This window comes from Onychomys torridus, chromosome 5 (genome assembly GCF_903995425.1).
Source record: "Onychomys torridus chromosome 5, mOncTor1.1, whole genome shotgun sequence".
Classification (NCBI taxonomy): Eukaryota; Metazoa; Chordata; class Mammalia; order Rodentia; family Cricetidae; genus Onychomys; species Onychomys torridus.
In genome coordinates, this window is record NC_050447.1 from 106,064,744 (window position 1) to 106,083,862 (window position 19,119).

The following is a 19,119-nucleotide window of genomic DNA, read 5'->3' on the forward strand; positions in this document are numbered from 1 at the left end:
CATAGGCTGCACACTACTTGGAAAAAAGGCTTCGGAGTGAGAAGAACTGGGGTACACCAGATTCACTCCAGCGTCTACCCATTCTTGATTGTAGGTGTCATTTGGGGCTATAAAGTCTCACATTGTCATGAACTGGTGATTAACAGAACTATTTGACAACAGACTCAGAAGCTGATACATTAAAAGAAGAAAGTCTAAGATGAATGCATTTAAAGCAACTGTATGAATGAACCAAGATACCTGAAATGCTAGAGAAGTGTTTCCACATTTTGTGGCCACAAGACTAGGTTTAGGACTAACTAGAAATTCCTAAAAATCAAAGTTCTCATCTTTTCCACAGACTTCAGAAATCAAAGACTCTGGGACGAGGCCTAGCAATTTTGAGAGAACACTAATATAAGCTTTACTATCTTATTCTCTCTTCCTTCCACAAGGAAATTCCTTGAAAATAATCCACTCATTTTACAGTTCCCTTTTAACTCCTCAACTACTAAAACCCCTGCATTAATCTGTTCAGTCCTACTACCACTACTTCAGATGCTCTTTTTTAAAAAAATTATTTTTACATTTTTATAATTTAATTTGATTTTACATATCAGCCATGGGTTCCCCTGTCCTCTCCCCTCCCACCCCCGCCTTCCCCCCACCCCATCCCCCATTTCCATCTCCCTCAGGGCAAAGACTCCCCTGGGGATTCAGCTCAACCTGGTGGATTCAGTACAGGCAGGTCCAGTCCCCTCCTTCCAGGCTGAGCAAAGTGTCCCTGTGTAAGCCCAAGGTTCCAAACAGCCAGCTCATGCACTAAGGACAGGTCCCGGTCCCACTGCCTGGGTGCCTCCCAAACAGTTCAAGCTAGTCAATTGTCTCACTTATCCAGAGGGCCTGATCCAGCTGGGGGCTCCTCAGCTTTTGGTTAATCCTTAGTCAGATATGGGGTATGGCTCAGTAACAGAACACTCATCTACCATGCATGAGGACCTAACTAACAGCAACATTACAAGTAGATCTTCAACATTATGGCAAAGGCCACTGATCTCTTCCTTGTCCTCCATCCCCTTCTTCCTAGGAAGATATACATTTTTAACATAATTCTACCCACTGCCTCTTGTCTCCTTGGTTCCTGCTACCCTTCTTTGCCTTCCCATTTCCTCTACACGGCAAGTTCCTTATAGTCTCCTATCTCCTTTTCTCCAGCCACCAGCCACCATCTTAAGAACTCTGAGAGCTGAATTTATAACCCAACAGACTATTAAGTCCCACAGTGTGCTTCCTCAAAGTGTTCTTTGAGTGCTGGCAGTAAAATCTCTCACAGCTGTTGCATCGACTATCTGAGCACTAGTGCTTTGCCTCCTCTCTAGAGAACACAGAAGAGTCCACCCATCCCACTAAGTGATCTGTTCTAGCCTTATCCCCTTTATGATGTCACCACACTCACGTAATACCTAAATCTTTGCAACCTCACCTGTAGATTCTAGCCTCTAACATTCAAGTCTAAAGAAGTGTTTCTTCTTTGTTCAGCACACAGAGAAGCTGCCTGGCATAGCCCAGCTCCCGGCCCACTCTACTTTCACATTTCTTTTCAGTATTCATGGCCAAAATTTCCTCCCTTGTGACTCTTGGCTTTCTGTTACAACCTCCATTACAACTCTCCACTTCCTACTTCATCCGTAAATACTATCCATATACCTTAAGACCAGAGCTACTGCTCTCCCTTTCCTCCTTGATGCCATCCAGTCCCTCAGTCTGAGTTCTCTCTCACCTGGCACTATAGACTCAAAGCCACTGTGCAAGCTTCTAACACTTGGACCAATCACCCCTACTAAGCTGAATCCCTCAACAGCACAAGTAGATTTCATACATCTCTCTGTTCTCTACTATACCATACTTTGTATGAAGTATATGCACAACAAATATCTGTTGAAAGATTAAATTATTTTAAAAACCAAAATTCTAAGGCATGAAATGACTCTATGAAACAACTTGCTGCCCAGCCTGATGACCTGAGTTTGATCCTCAGAACCCACATGGTAGAATGAGAACTCCAACTACTGAAAATTGTCTTCTGTCTTCCACACATGCACTGTGGCATACATATGTCCACCCAACACACATATGCATGCCTCACACATAAAGAAATATATAAATTTTTAAACTGTAACTAAGTACCATTCCTGGCAATTAACTGACCCTTTTAAAAATAGCTAAAATACTATAAAAAAAAAAACAGGAAAATTTGATTTGTACTAATTTAGAACAAATCAAATCAACTGTCTCTGCTTACAATTTTTATACTACAATCACTCCAGAATGATACTCAAACACTACTGTACTCACTACTACTCAAGAAAATATAACATACTGGAGAAATTTTAAAATATTTTGGAGGAAGGAAAAGACAATTACATTTGATATAGAGATAGTAGGGGAAAGTGACTGTAAAATAAGCATAAGAGATTCTCCATCTTCTCATCATGCTAGTACATGGCTTCTAGAGGTTATAAACCATCTACAATCAGAAAAGAAAAATTTGAAATATAGGGAAATTGAAAAATGAAATGATGATCCCCAAACACCCCATTTTTGTCTGGAATATACTTTTGTGGTGATCAGAATATCAAAAGAAGTATGGAAGATAAGCTAACCACTTCAACTAGGGGGAAGAGTCCTTTATTCCTGAAATGACAGAACTAATACTCCCCTGGAGAAAATAGGATAATCTCTCAAATACAGAATCCTAAGAGAGGCCTTCACCATGAAGAAACAAACACTAAAAATCCCTAGCTCCAGCTGCAGAATATAAAGACCCTCCTGCTTCCAAAGGCCAGATTTTAAGCCCACATATAACACAGAATGATAGATTAAGAAACCAAGAGGTCAAAGAATGCAGCTCTGGCATATGTGTAGTATGTATGAGATCCTGCGTCCCATCTTCAACACCCAAAGAAAAAACAGGAAAAGAGAAAGATAGGGTTTTGTTTGTTTTTCTAAACAGTATAGGCAGATAAGGAAGTCTGTAAATCTTCAGGTGTATCTCAGAGAAAAATGGACCAATCTCAAATTGGAAAATAATGAAAATAATAATAATAATAATAATAATAATAATAATAAATTAATACAATTCATTATTTGTTTTTATTTTTAAGATGAACTTATTTCATGTGTATGAGTGTTTTGCCTATGTCAATTACATGTGTTTCTGGTGCATCAAGAGGTCAGAAGAGGGTACTGGATACCCTAAGACTGGAGTTACAGATGTTTGTAAGCCACAATGTGGGTGCTGGGTATCAAACCCAAGTACACTGTAAGAGCAGTCAATGCTCTTAACTTTTGAGTCCAAGGATTCTGCAACCCAAGGATTAACCCTTAATTTTTAAAATTTGTTGTTTTAGGACTAGGCTTATTCCATTGTTCATTAAATCAGGTCCTAACTCCTGCCTTAAGCAGCATAGGTGTAGAAAGCAGGCATATTGCCCCCATTCTGTACAAAACTGAAAAATATAGAGAAACATGAAAAAGTCTTAAATACTCCAATAAAATTGTTGTATTTGCTTCTTTTGTTTTGTTTTGTTTTTTTGTTTTTTCAAGATAGGTTTCTCTGTGTAGCTTTGCGACGTTTCCTGGAACTCACTTGGTAGTCCAGGCTGGCCTCGAACTCACAGAGATCTGCCTGGCTCTGCCTCCCAAGTGCTGGGATTAAAGGCATGTGCCACCACCACCCAGCCTTGTATTTGCTTTTTAAACAGAGAAAAACACATGGATAGATACTTATGGATTTTCTTAAACTTTAGAACCATTTGTTTTTTATTTCTAAGCTCCACTAACCACTTGATTGAATAGGTACCTAAATAGAAAGAATCAAACCTGGTTTCACATTTCATTCACCCAATGAAGCATCAAGGCACAGTCACAAAAACCTGAGCCAAGAAGAAGCTGGAAGGCTGGGAAGAGCTTCTCAAGTTTACTATGACTTGTTCCAGACAGAACGACTAGAGAAAGATGGGCAGAACACCCAATGGTATGAATACACAGAAGAAATCAATATTAAGAGTGTCACAATAAGAGGGAAGGGCAAAAAAAAAAAAAAAAAAAAAGGCTTAGTCTTTTCACAATTCACAACAAAAAATAAGCTAAATTTAACATATGATTGCAACCCAAATAACATAATTTTTAGGACTATATTACAACACAAAACTATCGATCACTCCAGGCATATAGCCACTACCAGAAATAAATATTAAAATAAAGATTTTAATAAGCTACTCCTTATAACATTTTAACAAATACTTCTCTCACAGAATGATATGAAATGTCTGAGCAGGGGCTCTTGAATATAGGGAACAATTTAAAATGAATGCAAACTACTACTTCAGTGTTACTTGAAAGATTTCATTGTACTGTTGAGTAACAGAAGCCTCAGCTTAAAAATTATAAGTATTTTTATTAGGATGAATTCTCAAACTAATACTGAAGACTAAACATGATAAGAACTAGTAGTTGTTACTGCATTGAGAAACAATATATGTGAGTGCATAGAGAATACCACAAGGACACAGCCGAAGAAGCCATGGCAATGAGAAGAGCTTACCTTGACATGGCTCTGGGCACCAAGATTGTAGATCTCTGTAGGCTTGACTTCATTGATGATTTTCACCAGGCAGGTGCTGTCAGTGAGGTCACCATAGTGCAACTTCATGTCTTTAGGATTTAGAAAAAGATCATCATATATGAGATAACATGAAAAGCATTTCAATATCCAAGCTGAAATACACATTATTCATGTGTAAAAATAAAGGTCAAACTGGAAATGTTCTCAGGTGTGACATCCCATGCCCACAATCCCAGTACTTGGACTATGTATGACACAGAAGGATCTTGAGTCTGAAGTTAGCCTGAACTACTTAGCAAGTTCTTGCTCTGTGTACCAATCCCCTTAAACCAACAACAACAAAAAAGAAACATTGTATTTGATGGCTCTTGAGTGTCAGAGTATAACTTTTATCTTTAAGAAACACATAATGTATAAAGATAGGTCTGTGTGGATTTATAATAGTTAAATTCATATGTACTTGTTTAAAAAATGGTAATATGCTGAACATGTTAGACAATTAACATAGGGCTGTAAGAATTTAAAACAAGTATTATATAAAAGTGAAATACGACCCTAGAATAATATATGTACTCTCTAAAGAAATCTACAACACACTGATAAAAAAGAAGATACCTTTTTTTTGAGTAATTTTGTTTAGATATTTGTTGTGGAAAGGAATATTATTTTAAGATGTGTTACATGGGGTTGGGGATTTAGCTCAGTTGTAAAGTGCTTGCCTAGCAAGCACAAGGCCCTGGGTTTGGTCCTCAGCTCTGCCAGAAAACAAAACAACAACAACAAAAACAAAAAAAACAAAAAATATGTGTTACATTTGTTTATGCTGTGGAACATTTGTTTAATGATGTAAAGTGTGTTGCATTTCTTTATGTTGCATTAGTTTAACTCTGTGAAGCTGTGTTACTTTCTCTGTCTAAAACACCTGATTAGTCTACTAAAGAGATGAATGGCCAATAGCTAGGCAGAGAAAAAGGATAAGCAGGGCTGGCAGGCAGAAAGAATAAATGGAAGGAGAAATCTGGGAGAAGGAGAAACAAGAAAAGAAGGAGAGGAAGACATCAAGATAAAAACCCAGAGGCAAAAGGTAAACAGGTTAACTTAAGAAAAGCTGGCCAAGCTAAGGCTTGGCATTCTTAAGTAATAATAAGCCTTCATGTGATTTATTTGGGCTCTGGGTGGCAGGCCCCCCCAAAGAGTAAAGAGTAAAAAGAGTAAAAAACAAACAAACAAAAAACCAACCAAACAAACAAAAACCCTACAAATACTATCTTGTGATTTTTAAGTACCTTACAGAATAAATCCTTAAACTGGCTGTAATATGTCTATGATAGTAACATAACTACTTAATGGACAATCAATCTATTTAAATCAATACATTGAAGCTGATTCTTATACTGATTTCATTATTCTAAAAATGTGAGCAGTTTTCTAGCTTAGTCTACATCTAGATCCAATAATGGTATCATTGTATACAAAAAATAATATATATTAAGTACTTCTCATCTGAGATTTCAAAATGTGATGTGATTCCAAATTCTAAAATTTTTGAAATACTGACAATGTAATGCCACAAATGAAAATATCCATACCTTGAAGACTGTTTGTGCACAAAATAATTTAAAATATTGTATAAATTATGTATATAATACATATGAAACATTATAAATTCTATGTGACTATTTGGGTCCTATTTATGTCATCTTATTATAAATATAAAAAAGAATCCAAATCTAAAATTCTCAGGTTCCTAGTATTTTGTATTAGAGCTATTCAACATATAGTAACTTCCAGGAAGATACACAAGTAATTTAAACATTAGGTGGAAAGCCCTTTCCATGAACAACTGGATCACCTTCTTGATGATACCAATACCTAAAAGTAACCCAACCTTTGACTCTTCTCACACATAAAACCTAAATCATTTTGGGGTTACAATCTCACTGTAGCATCCTTGATGACCAGAAACACTAAGTAACACAGAGACTTGAAAGCCCTGTGCCCTCAGCTGATCTCTGCCCTTATTGTGGCATGTGCCCTTGATAAAGTTACAATCTCTCTGTGTCTCCATGTACAAAACAGTCTCTCTCTTTTTTTTTTGTTTTTTGTTTTGTTTTGTTTTGTTTTTTTGAGACAGGGTTTCTCTGTGTAGCTTTGCACCTTTCCTGGAACTCACTTTGTAGACCAGGCTGGCCTCGAACTCACAGAGATCTGCCTGGCTCTGCCTCCCGAGTGCTGGGATTAAAGGCATGTGCCACCACCACCCAGCACCAAAATAGTCTCTTTAACCACCTGAGTGAAGAGCTAAAATGAGAAAAAACTGTGATGTGTTGTCTAAATGATGCTGCTCTTCAAAGGCAAATTAAGAACAACAAAAGTAAAAATGCCAGTAAATCCTGATATTTATCTTTAAAGCAATTTAAATATAATTTGAATCACCATCAAGATTTGAAAGCATATTTAAGAATTATTTTAAAAATTCAATGTATATGAATTACATGGTTAGGGAGGATCTGGGAGAAGGGAAGAATATGATCAAAATAGATTGAACAATTTTTTAAATAATATTTTTAAAAGTTAATAAAAAAACATAAAACTCTTAGAAGAAAACATATGATAAAATCTTCAAAAAAGTCAATATACAAAGGTCAGTTAACTTGAATAAATTAAACAAAATATAAAAAACAAGAGTGCTCCTTTAATACAGAACTGTTGTTACTTGAAGAAGCAGGGACATCTGACCTGAAGAAGGTTATGTCTTGCCTATTTCTCTTACAGCCATCTACTGAATACCACTTTCATATAATCAAACCAAGAAGGCACTAAGCCTAGGGCAACCACAAGGAAGGTTTCCCTAGCTTGCAGGTCAGGTGTTATTCACTGCAGTAATTTCTGGGTGAATAATTGTGACTAGATGGGCTATGAATAATATTTGAAAATATCTTTTCTAAAATTAGGGAGCAACAGAAAAAAATTAGAGAAAGAAAATTACTTACTTCCTTCAATATGAGCCTGTGGATTTTTATATAAATGTTCAATTCGACCTGTATTAAACGAACTGGATCGACGTACAATTCCATGGACCTGAGTTTTAAGTATAGAAAGACAAACATAAATTATAAATATAAAATGAGGATTAATAAGCAACTCAGAAGTTCATTTGCTAATGTATGGTTCTAAAAAAGTATAAATAGTACTTGTAGTGGAATTTTTTAATTATGAGAAATAGTTCCACTGTTTACTTTCTGACTAACTACCGCCTGTGTGCTACCAGCACACTGCTTCTGACCTTACCCAGGGTTTGTACTGTCAATCTCAATGTAAGTAATTAGATAATTACAAGGCTTCATGCATAGTTGCAGATACTCAAGTTTTTCTTCTAAACATACACAGTCATACTGATGACAAAAATATCTCTGATTTGAAAGTGCTGTCAAACTTAAGGCTGCAGCTGTGAAACTGACTTGACCTATTTAACACAGAGCATAAGGTTTCCACAGTTACCCTGAGTTCCCAGTGCTACTTCACACTGTTACAGCAACTTCTGGAGGCAAAGACACAATCCAGAGAGCAGTTGTTATTGTGAGGCTGTGTAGAAAATTTGAAAAGCCAAACTATAAAGATTAAGGAAAAGATTATATATTACTAAACTTAAGACATAAAAGACTCAAAGGTTAAAAAATTAAGACAAAAAAAATCTTGATATGGTCACAGTCAGTATGAAAGGATAAAGTCACTAATGAGCAGAGCATACCTGTACGACACTAAAGAAAGACCACTGTGTCTGACACATGACAGAAATTGCTCCACACCTGGTCCCACTTCCTCCTTGTGTCAAAATTTCTCCCTTCTGTGCTGCCAATGCCAACACCAGCTTATGTCACCAACTGCTGGAGTTCCAGTTGCACTAGTGGCAATTTTAATCCTTGACTTATTTTAGAAGTGTTCTTTCTAATGTTGGGTAGATACAGCTGAATACACTTCTATATTTTAACTCAATCGTTTTCTGTCTATTTCAAACCAAAATTAATCCCTGGCATGACTCAAACATTCCAAGTGTAAAGGGGAATTATAAACACATAAGGCTTTCTTTCAAACAGAAAGAAATGTCATTGCCATTTTATATGGCATACACAAGAGACTGACTTCTGCTAAGGATATGGCATGTACACAATTAATAATTGTGTTAGGTAACTGCTTTTGCCAAGAGAAAATCACTCATAAATACCATTTTCCAAAAGAACAAAATCCAAGAAAAGTTGGTAAATAAGAAAATACCTTAGAAATATTGTAAACTTGGCTGACATTTTAGTAAGCAAACATTAAAATTTAGGAAGCATTAAATAGAAATGTATTATTATTAAGCTTATAATTAATTGTATTCTATGGTCTCCAATTTTGTAAGTTGCTGTTGCATTATAAAGTCAAACTAATCTACAAAATTAATGAATATTTTTAAGTAAGGAACAACTTTACGTATATACTAAAACATAAGAAACGTAGTGTTTACACCAAAGTTATTACTAATATTCAAATTTCTCCAATATAAGTACTCTGCTGTATTCAGTAGAAGTTTTCTTTGTTCTAAAAAAAGTAACTTATTTGATAATTAAAATATAATTATTATTTGGGCAGCCATAATTACTAAATTCTAGAGAAATCACATATTCCAATAAGCAAAAGAACAGAGAAATGCCCTAAACATACAAATTTATAAGGCTTTGATAAGAATATTCTGCAATCTTAACAGCCTTTGACACCAAGTCAGAGCAAATAAAAGCAATGGCTTTAATGTCACACCTACAAAAGCAATCAATAAACACTAATTTTTGTTTTTGTTTTGTTTTTCTCTAGTGAAAAAAAAAAAGTGTGTTTGAATTTCCACTTACTCCCAAATTTGGCAAATGTGTAGAAAGGAAGAAAAGCTTGCCAAATACTTAATCCATGACAACAGGTATTATTCTAAGAACTAATGAAAGCTCAGTCTGTCTGCTTCTGAGGCAGGTGAAATACAAATATTAAGACAAGCCAAAATGTGTGCAAACTGCAGAATTTGAGATTAGCAGCTTTCCCTTTACAGAAAGAAATAGGTAGGTCCTTTTTCAAGATATGGGGAGAAAAGGAGATGTGGATTAGGAAAGCAAACAGAGAAAAATAAATAAGCCGTTACCTTTACAAAAACTTAATCAGTACTGTTATTAATTGTGCTAGCTAGAAATACCTAAGTTCTTTAGTGTAAGAGGATGTTTTGTATGAGAACATACAAATCTCATGCCTCAGTCAACTGTCAAAGAGGAAAATTTCAGGTTCTCTCAATATCAAAACAAAGATAGTTTGATTTCAAAATGTTGAGTTCAAAGTAGGTGCTAAAACAAAGAAAAGCTTTCTCATTACTTATTAAGAAGAGAGGTGATTCACAGCATTGGATTCCAAATTCACCAGTGTCTAAATTGTTCTTGGAGGAGGATGGTTAGTGCCATTCATCTTTGGCGTTTGGATCAGCAGCTGATATTTACACAGCAGACACTGGCCTTTACTGGTGGTAAGGCAAATCTTTACAATCACCATGCCTGAAGTGAGAACACTGCCTGACAGGCCTAGCTTGCACCATTGGTAGTCAAAGGGCACACTTGTTTTATGCTGCCAGTATAAGCTGCAGTTTGAAAATGAAATCTATATGAAGAAAGGCCTTTTTTTCTAATCAAAGTACCAAGCTTCTGAAATATAAAAAAGGCTCACAGATCAAGGAACGAACAGGAAGAAGTCCAAACTCTAAAACACTTCCCACATGAATCACCAGTGTTTGAATTTAGTCTCTTTTCTGTTTTGATACTCCATCTCAGGAGAGGTGGTCATGGTTTCGTTCCTGGAAGGGAAATCCACAATGTACCCATTCTTTATTTTAAATTCTGATATGTTGTGTTGCTGTTGTAAGGTTATTAAAAAGATATTACTTTATATTCAGAGATGCATGTTAGCTTTTAGAGTTCAACTTGGTCTTTTTTTAGTATTAGTCTTTTTTTTTTAGTATTAGTCTTTGTATCTCCCATTTTCCTCTGTGCAAAGTGAGCACACACTGTAGTGGTTACCTCATGTGGTCAGCTATCTAAAACTGCGGGGCTGAGATGTACTTCCATGGTGGGTTTCACTCCTATTGATCATTTTTTTTCCCTAAAAATGTGAGGGAATGCACAAGAAAACATGCCTGCTTTCAATGTTGTAAATCATGAGTTAGACTATAGTAGTACCTTCTACAACATGTGTCCCTGGCTTGCCACCATCCACTCTCTCTGCCCCTTCTGTATCAAGAAGTACCCTGTATCTCACAAACCTTCACTGGCTAAGTATTTCATACATACTCTCTCACCTCATCCTCCAAAGAATCTTGGACCATAGACAGATGTGCTCATCATCTCTATTTATAGGCAAATAAAGGAAGGAAGGAAGGAAGGAAGGAAGGAAGGAAGGAAGGAAGGAAGGAAGGAAGAAAGAAAGAAAAAGAAAAAGAAAAAGAAAAAACAAAGAAGAAAAAAAGGAAGAAACAAAGTCTTAGATGGATGAAGAACCTGGACTGAGGACACAGGGCCAACAAGAACAGAGGATTTAGACATAAGCCACTCAGTAGCCAAACCCCAGAGCTGAATGCTATGAGGACTAGACTGCTTATTCAGCTACTTGATATGTGGTAGTCAATAAGGAACAGAGGAGTAAATGGACTTTTAGCTTTAGGAAGCTACAGAATATATATAGTATATATACGGTATATAAGGGTTCTTCAGGGTAACTGTCTATAAAGCCTATAAATTATTGATTCTCCTCACTATGAAGACATCTGCAGATATTAAATAATGAACAAGAGAATCAGACATGGTGGCATATGCCTATAATCCCAAAACATGGTAGGTAGAAAAAGAGCATCATGAATTCCAAGCAAGCCAGGGTTATTCACCAAGACCTTTTCTCCAAATAATAAGAACAATAATAATGTTAACTATAAAAAATAGGAACAATAAACAAGTATGGATGTGGTCACTTTTATTTAATTGTTTTAATCCTGAGTAAAAGCCAAGCAACAATAAAAACTACTGTTCTGAGTGTCTGCTCAGTAAGAACTGAAGTAGAGATAAAGCATATAGATGACCCTCAATATCCACAGGCTCTACAACCACGGATTCAACAAACTGCAGCTATATCCATGTGTCCTAAACAAAAATAAACTTTTCTTTGTTCCCTAATTAATGCAGTTAGTTATGGAATGTTTGCACTGTATTGGGTATAATAACTATCCTAGTTATTATTTAAAGCATACAAAAGAATATATATAAGCAATACATAAATAACATTTTATATATGTAACTTGAGTGTCATGAGACTTTGATATGTGCAAAGGATCCTGGAACCAATCCCCTTGCATGTTAATAAAAGATAACTGTATTTTATTTTTTTACTTTAGGGCTCATTCAGAATGTAATCAGATGCAGAAGTTTCAGCCACCACATTAAGCATGTTCCAAGCTTCAGGAATCTAAAGGAATCTGGACAGAGTAGTAATTAATTCTTTTCAGCATTCTGTCTCCCTGAGGATCTGATTCTCGTGACACGCAGCCTCTCTGTGTCTGGTGCTGGGGTCTGAACTCTCCCTGCAGTCCCTGTCATGCTACCCCCCTCTGTCTGTTCTTTGCCTTAATAATTCTAATGAACTTCTTATTCCCCAGTAATTCAAAAAAGAAAAATGATATTCCTTTACATACATGTAGTTCTATGAGAGTTTTCTATGCCTGTTGTAATATTTCATTTTTTTAGATTTAATTTATTTATTATATATACAGAAGAGGGAGCCAGATCTCATTACAGATGGTTGTGAGCCACCATGTGGGTGCTGGGAATTGAACTCAGGACCTCTGGAAGAGCATTCAGTGCTCTTAACCTCTGAGCCATCTCTCTAGCCATTTCTTTGTTTTTGTAAGTACAGTAAAAGCAAAGGAGCTTAATTAATTGTGTTATTTTTCCCCACTGACCTGGCCGTACGCCTCTACTGACATCCTTCTCTATGCCAAACTAACTGTGCCACTGACAGCAAATCAAAGTCGGCCTCTTCTAACAGAAGAACAAAGCAGCTACAGCATCATGCCTCTTACAATGCTGACCTTTTCCTGGCCCACACTTTGCAACCAATCCTATGTTGTTTCTAGTTATTTCTAAGTTTCCTGGTATTTCTGAATAGTAACTGAATCTGAATGGAGTTAAAGTAGTTCAGAGGGTAAAGCCAGCAAGATGGCTTAGCACATAAAAATATATGTCGCCAAACCTGATGACCTGAGTTCAATCCCCCAGAAAACAGAATTAGCTGCCACAAGTTGTCTTCTGACCTTCAGACAGACAGACAGACAGACAGACACACAGACACACACACACACACACACACACACACACACACACACACACATATATGCATGCAAAGTAAAAAAAATTGTAATGTAATAAAAAAATTCTTAAATAGTTGGAAAGTAAGGCTGCACTGGTTCACCCAGTCAAGTCATTCATTAGACTTCATGTGGTCCTTTATGCAGTGGTATCCTATCTGTTCACAGGGAAGCAGCATCAACAATACCCAGGGACATGTAAGAAATGACAATCCCAAACTTCTAAGCCATACTCTAACAGAACCTGAGGTGGGTGTTCACATTAAAGGTTGACAGTCCATTGAGGTACAAGTCTGTATTCATGAAAAACTGCTGTCACTGACCTCTGGATTCAGATGTGGTCAGACATGTCCCCAGTCATTCAACTATACACGTTCTAATACTATACAGATCATGGTCTTGAATAACCAGGAACTGCAGCTGATAATCTTAGAAATTCTCCAATGCTTTCTATTTTTTAATCACTGTAGTGTTTACTGTGACCTAAGCATAAGAACATAAAACCTGTTTCATCATCAGACTCCTCTTAATAGATCATTCTACAATAATATCAATAGTCTCTTAAAACTGAGGAGAGCAGCCCACTAAAATTAATGTAGCACACACAAAAGCTCTTTACTCTTACCACCCACACACAGCTCGCACTTTTACCACATTGTGTGGAAGATTTTCTGCTTGTCTTCTGTGCCCAGTCTTGTCCCTTGCTCCTGAATTACCAATCATAAGTCTTCTGCTGTCTTTCTCTAAAAGAATCAAATCTGCTCTTTTAACTTCAAATGCTAATAGAATTAAAACATTTACAGCTCACCAGCAGTCTTGAATTCTCATTGCATCTATTTTCAAATCTTGCATCCTCCCTGTCCTCTGAAGCCTGATAATTCCTCAATGCCAGTCTTCCCTACCTTCTTCAATAGCACTAACAGCAACACATGTATAGCTTTCCTGCTTGCAAATGATTAATGCCTACACAACATGACTAGCCCCAAGGCCTGCCCATCCACTAGTCCACTCACCACAGCAGCATACAGACACACACTTTCTTGTCTCCAGGCTATGTTCAGTCACTGACTATTATTTTCAACCTCATTTGTACTCATAGTTCCATAGGTCCACCTCAAAGTATATCTCAACACCCTTCTGATTAGAGTGTCACTCAACATATCACTTCCATCTTCAACAGTACAATGGCTTGGCTTATACAGCTTCTTATCCTGATTCCCTGGCAACTCACTCCCATTACTAGCTACCATACATCTCTTCTCTTAGCAGCAGGTCTTACATATTTGTATAGCACTTCAGATGTATCTCTACCATATCTTTCTGTTATTTATTAACATATTAGGTTAACAGCTTAACTAGACAACAGCTTTTTCCTAAAAGCAATACTTTTGTACTACTTATGACCTGCTCTAAAATGCTTTGTTTTGTTGAATAGTCTCTTGATTACTGTAGCAATCTATTCCTATAGACATATGTGTAAATAGGTTCTCCAATAATTCCAATTGTCTTACTTTGATACTGCAAGATATAGAACTACTATAGAAGAAAAGAGAAGGTTCTAAGCACTGCTATGACTTATCATGGTCAAAGCTATCAGAAAATATTGACTTACAATAGGAAAACTAACCCCATTTTTGTCAAATCCTGTTAACAAGCCAAATTCTTTGCAGTTCTTTTTCATTTGTCCAACTGCACGTTTTTATATAGCATTGCTACAACTAATAAAGGAAAGAGAAAATGTAAAACTATTAATACAAACATTGCCAAATCAGGCCAGCATATGGGTCAGCATATATGTTTTATCCTCAATAGATCCTGAATTTATACATAAGTAAACATGAAAAAAAACTTCTTAAAAGTATTTGCTAAACTACATCAGATTTAATATAAGTTCCTTATTTCTAATGTTGAAGAACAAGACACAATGATAACAGCACCAACCATGAATCACACAGATTCATCTTCCATAAAATATACAGCTGCCTGTTAGAAAGCAAACACCTCCAGGTGTAAATCTTTCATGCAAGCTTGCCAAAGATCAGCTTGGTTTTTATTGCTCTGTGCAATTTCCAAATTAAGTGACTTCACCATGAGTGGAACTTTTTAATGTAGAACATTACATCATAAATTAACCCTAACACTCTTACAGTCAGGCTCATGCAGGCTGCTGCTTTATCAGAGAATAAGGGAGACATGCAGAACAGCTGAACCCCCTGTGCTCACCAGCAGATAGACAGCACAATGAGCTGGCAGCATCACCGGCGCCATGGCAGTTGTGCTTGGATTCTGATTTGTTATCAAGAGTTTCCGTGGAAAGCACACACAGAGGAAGCAAAGCAGCTGCATCCTAGCAGTCCACAGCAACCCCAGGAGTACTGAGTCACTCACCTCGTATCCTTTCTCCAGCAGGAATTCTGCCAAGTATGAGCCATCCTGAAAAGAGAGGGAAAATTGAGAAGTGTTAGACCAATGGTGGCTGGTACAGAATTGTGATCTACACTAAGAGTTCTGAGACCATCAATGAAAAGGCAAGTTGAACAGAATAAAAATCATAGCCAAAGAAATAAAAATAAAAATGAAATTGATAATGACAACAAATACCAAATGCTGTTCTACTATTAACAGAGCAGACAGTAACTCATGTAGGCATCACTGAAGACAGGAAGAAATCAAAATCCAAGCAAATAATCAGAGCAACAGAGAGAGCACAAAGTTTCAGAATCACATGGATTTGGGTTCAAGTTTTGCCACTTATAGGCTATATGAAATATGCAAATATGTTAGCAAAGCAAAATGCCTTGGTACCATAGGAATGCAATGAATTCTGGTACGGATGATTTAAAAAGAAAACTGGAAAGTTCAAAAGCAGACAGAGAGCACAAGGTGTTGACATTACTAAGAATGAGTACACAGAATTGTGGAGAAGGCTAGAAGTGCTATGCAGTAGGGTGAGCACCTCCAAGAGATTTCAGGAACCAGTTGGCTGCTAAAACCAAGGCCTATAGAGAGCCACTGACTTTAGAGAAATTGAGGCATAGAAGGATTACAGGGCTTATGGGATGGGGTTCAATTAAAACTGTTTACCATATATGTGTGCATATATACAAACTTATAAAGAGGAAATGTTACTTCTTTGATAAAATAATAAATACTTCATATGAATTTATCTTAAAACATGTAGAGAATCCTGCCTTAAGAAGGAGCTAGCTAAATAAACACTGAGAGTTTCAACTGGTAATAATAATTGTTTTAGAAATTTCTAGATGGGACTTTCTAGTTAAATAATTCCATGTCACCTTAAGAGAAAAAAGTATGATAGATATCTAATTAAATCAGTCTGAGGCCAAAAGTTGGACTATTACTATTTGAGGAATACTAGCATCTCTCAGAAAAAAGGAGTTGGTCTTACATTTTACAGCCAATCCCATAATTAATCTGCAGCTTTCTGCCACATCGGGGAGTTCCTTCTATGCAACTCAGACTTAAATGTAAAACTAAGGCTCCAATTAATGCAAATTTGTGTTCTGAAAAGCAGCTGGAGAATTTGAGTTTACTTGGGTTTCATAATTTTGAAAAAGCTTAAAATATCCCTTAGATGTTCAGAAAGCCCTACCAGATATTCCAGTATTGTCATGATCTGACCTAAAGCTGGAACTAGAGACACCCTATGGGTCCTAGAAAAGCAAGGCCAGGCATACAAAGGGCACATTCTATGGTCCATTAAAAACTCCAGCACATTTTCTTCTGACGTCTTGACATAAATATTCTGGTTTATAGACTCATGTGGAGAAGAGAGTTTGGCCTTTTCATCTCAGTCTTACAATGTGTATAGGTTTTTACACATATTTAGGTGTTAGCTAAGTCAAATCACAAGGCTGACTGATTTAAGCCAGGATAAGCCAAGTTGCCCTATACATTCACTGGAAGGACTTTTGTTAGTTAGTTTGTTTGTTTGTTTGTTTTAGGGGCGGTAGTCCTATGAATGGGAGATAACAATGCAGTATTAAAGAAAAATAGCTGCAATGATAATAATTAGACTAAAGATTTCTAGAAAGCAAACTTGCTTTTTTTACAGTATTGTTGCCTTGAAGTAGCCAACACTACACTTTCCTCACTTTATCCACATGGAATAAAACAGAATGCTTTATGTTCTACCATACTCATACATAATGTGTGTGGGGGAGGGGCATTAGGGGTAGTGGTGACTGTTCTGGACCTCCCTGGGTAGGGAGAGCTGTGATTATTCAGAAGGCTGATGTGAAACAGACCTGACCAGGACTAACCCTGTCAATAAGGTCTTGTTCTTCTCACCCAGGCTGCTCCTCAAACTTTCCAACCACACTGGAACATTCTGAACCAGCAGTGGCACTCACTTCCTCCTCATTTCCTTGCCAGGCCCCTCCAGTGATAGGGCCCAGGCTGCACAATAAGTGGGAAACGAGCCCAGCAAGGGCTCTTGGTCTCTGGCCCAGGAGCTCAGCTGGCCTCCCCCTCATCCTCCCCACTGGCCCTTGGGGATTCCAAGGAGACATGGTATCTGAGCATGCAGCCAAACCAGCAGGATGGCTGATAGAGAATGCTCCAATCAGACTAATGACTAAAATGTCACACCAAGAACCTGAAAGAAACATTAAGTTCTGACAGTTGCCTCCTAAAGCCAAAGGAAACGGGATAGATCTGCTCATTTGCTAGGACCCAGTGTAAATTCCAGACAGATTCAAAATTCATTTTTAAAAAGGCATTTTAATTGGAGAGAAAATGTCCCAAGTGCAACTTTTTAAAAGTTAATTCTTCAATGGTTATTGGCGGTATGTATTTTATATGAAATTCCAGACCATTTGAGACCATTGCTATGGTTTACTATTTTCCAAAAACACTTTCTGCTTTTCTCTCATGCAAGAACTTGGCGAGGAGCATAAACAGCCGTTTGATATCTCAGGTGACCAAGATGTAGCATAATATCACATAACTAGTTATAGATGAAACCAGGACTGGAATCCAACTCTTTCATTATCTGAAGTAGAAAATAATCTTCTTCACTGTTTTCCCTGGGAGCTACCAAAACAAGTCAAACCCCAACAAAGTAATCAAAGACCATTAAAGGGTTCATTTTCACACTAACTTGATTTGGCCCTTTTCCATTACAGAATGTTTTATAAATTAAACAGTGCTTCCAGTTTTAATCAAGTGGCCCACACAGAGAGAAATCCTATAATTTTAGAATACTTAAGAGATCAGAAAAGAAAGAAAAGATGGGTGCCTGCGATTTCCCAGGTCTTGGCTCTGGGCATATACAAGCCCACCAGGCAACACAGTGCTATGTAGAAAGGGGCTGCTTTGGTGGTAAATACATGTGGGAGGGTTAATGCCTCTTTACAGGATCCAAAAAGCCCAGGTTTCTGTGTGCCTCATATCTATCATGTATTTATAGACTGGTCAGTTTTTATGGGGCACTGAGAAATATCCCGCAGAGAGTCACATAAAACTTAACCATTATTCTAGAAATCAGCAGGATCATATTTCAACTATTATATGGAAAACTCTAGATCTACAAACACAGAGAGGTTTATCCCCTTCTATCAATAGCCATAGATGGGAAACGACTGGGAAAGTACTAACAGGGCTTCAAACTCAATGGAAGACAAATAAACAAGTGCTACCATCCTATAACCAAGATGCTAGTGTTTCTTTTCTGTTTTCTACCAATGTATTTGCAGCCAATATGTACAAATGAAAAGGGAAAACATAGCTCTGCCATGTGCAGAAGAGCTTGTTCCATCTGGAATGCATGCAAACTCATATGGCTTTCCTTTACGCACCATTTGACAGCAGCTTTGAAAGAGTAAGATGGAAGAAACCACAATACTGAAAGATCAGTCTCACTCAGGCATATCTTATTTGCTGCTGCCCAAGGACTGCATGAGGCTGAGGACAACTATGAATGTAGCTTAAAACAATACAAAATTTTCTTAAGATGCAATGACATATAATTTATGACTTTCTTGTAATTAAATTGCAAATGGCTCTCAATCATGAACTCTGCGAATGCAAAGTGACAATATCGAAAGGCTGAACATGCCTAGTTGGAGCCAGA

General features: G+C 37.0%; 1 protein-coding gene across 2 annotated transcripts in view; it reads right to left on the reverse strand.

Annotated features, from left to right (window-relative positions):
- Positions 1-19,119, reverse strand: part of Gmds (GDP-mannose 4,6-dehydratase) — a 575,398-nt gene that overhangs the window by 444,488 nt on the left and 111,791 nt on the right. For both annotated transcript variants that reach the window (XM_036188740.1, XM_036188741.1), the window contains exons 2-4: positions 15,414-15,458; positions 7,600-7,687; positions 4,586-4,695 (exon numbers count right to left, since the gene is read on the reverse strand). In XM_036188740.1, coding sequence (XP_036044633.1) covers positions 4,586-4,695; positions 7,600-7,687; positions 15,414-15,458 — 243 coding nt within the window. The remainder of the gene's footprint in view (positions 1-4,585; positions 4,696-7,599; positions 7,688-15,413; positions 15,459-19,119) is intronic.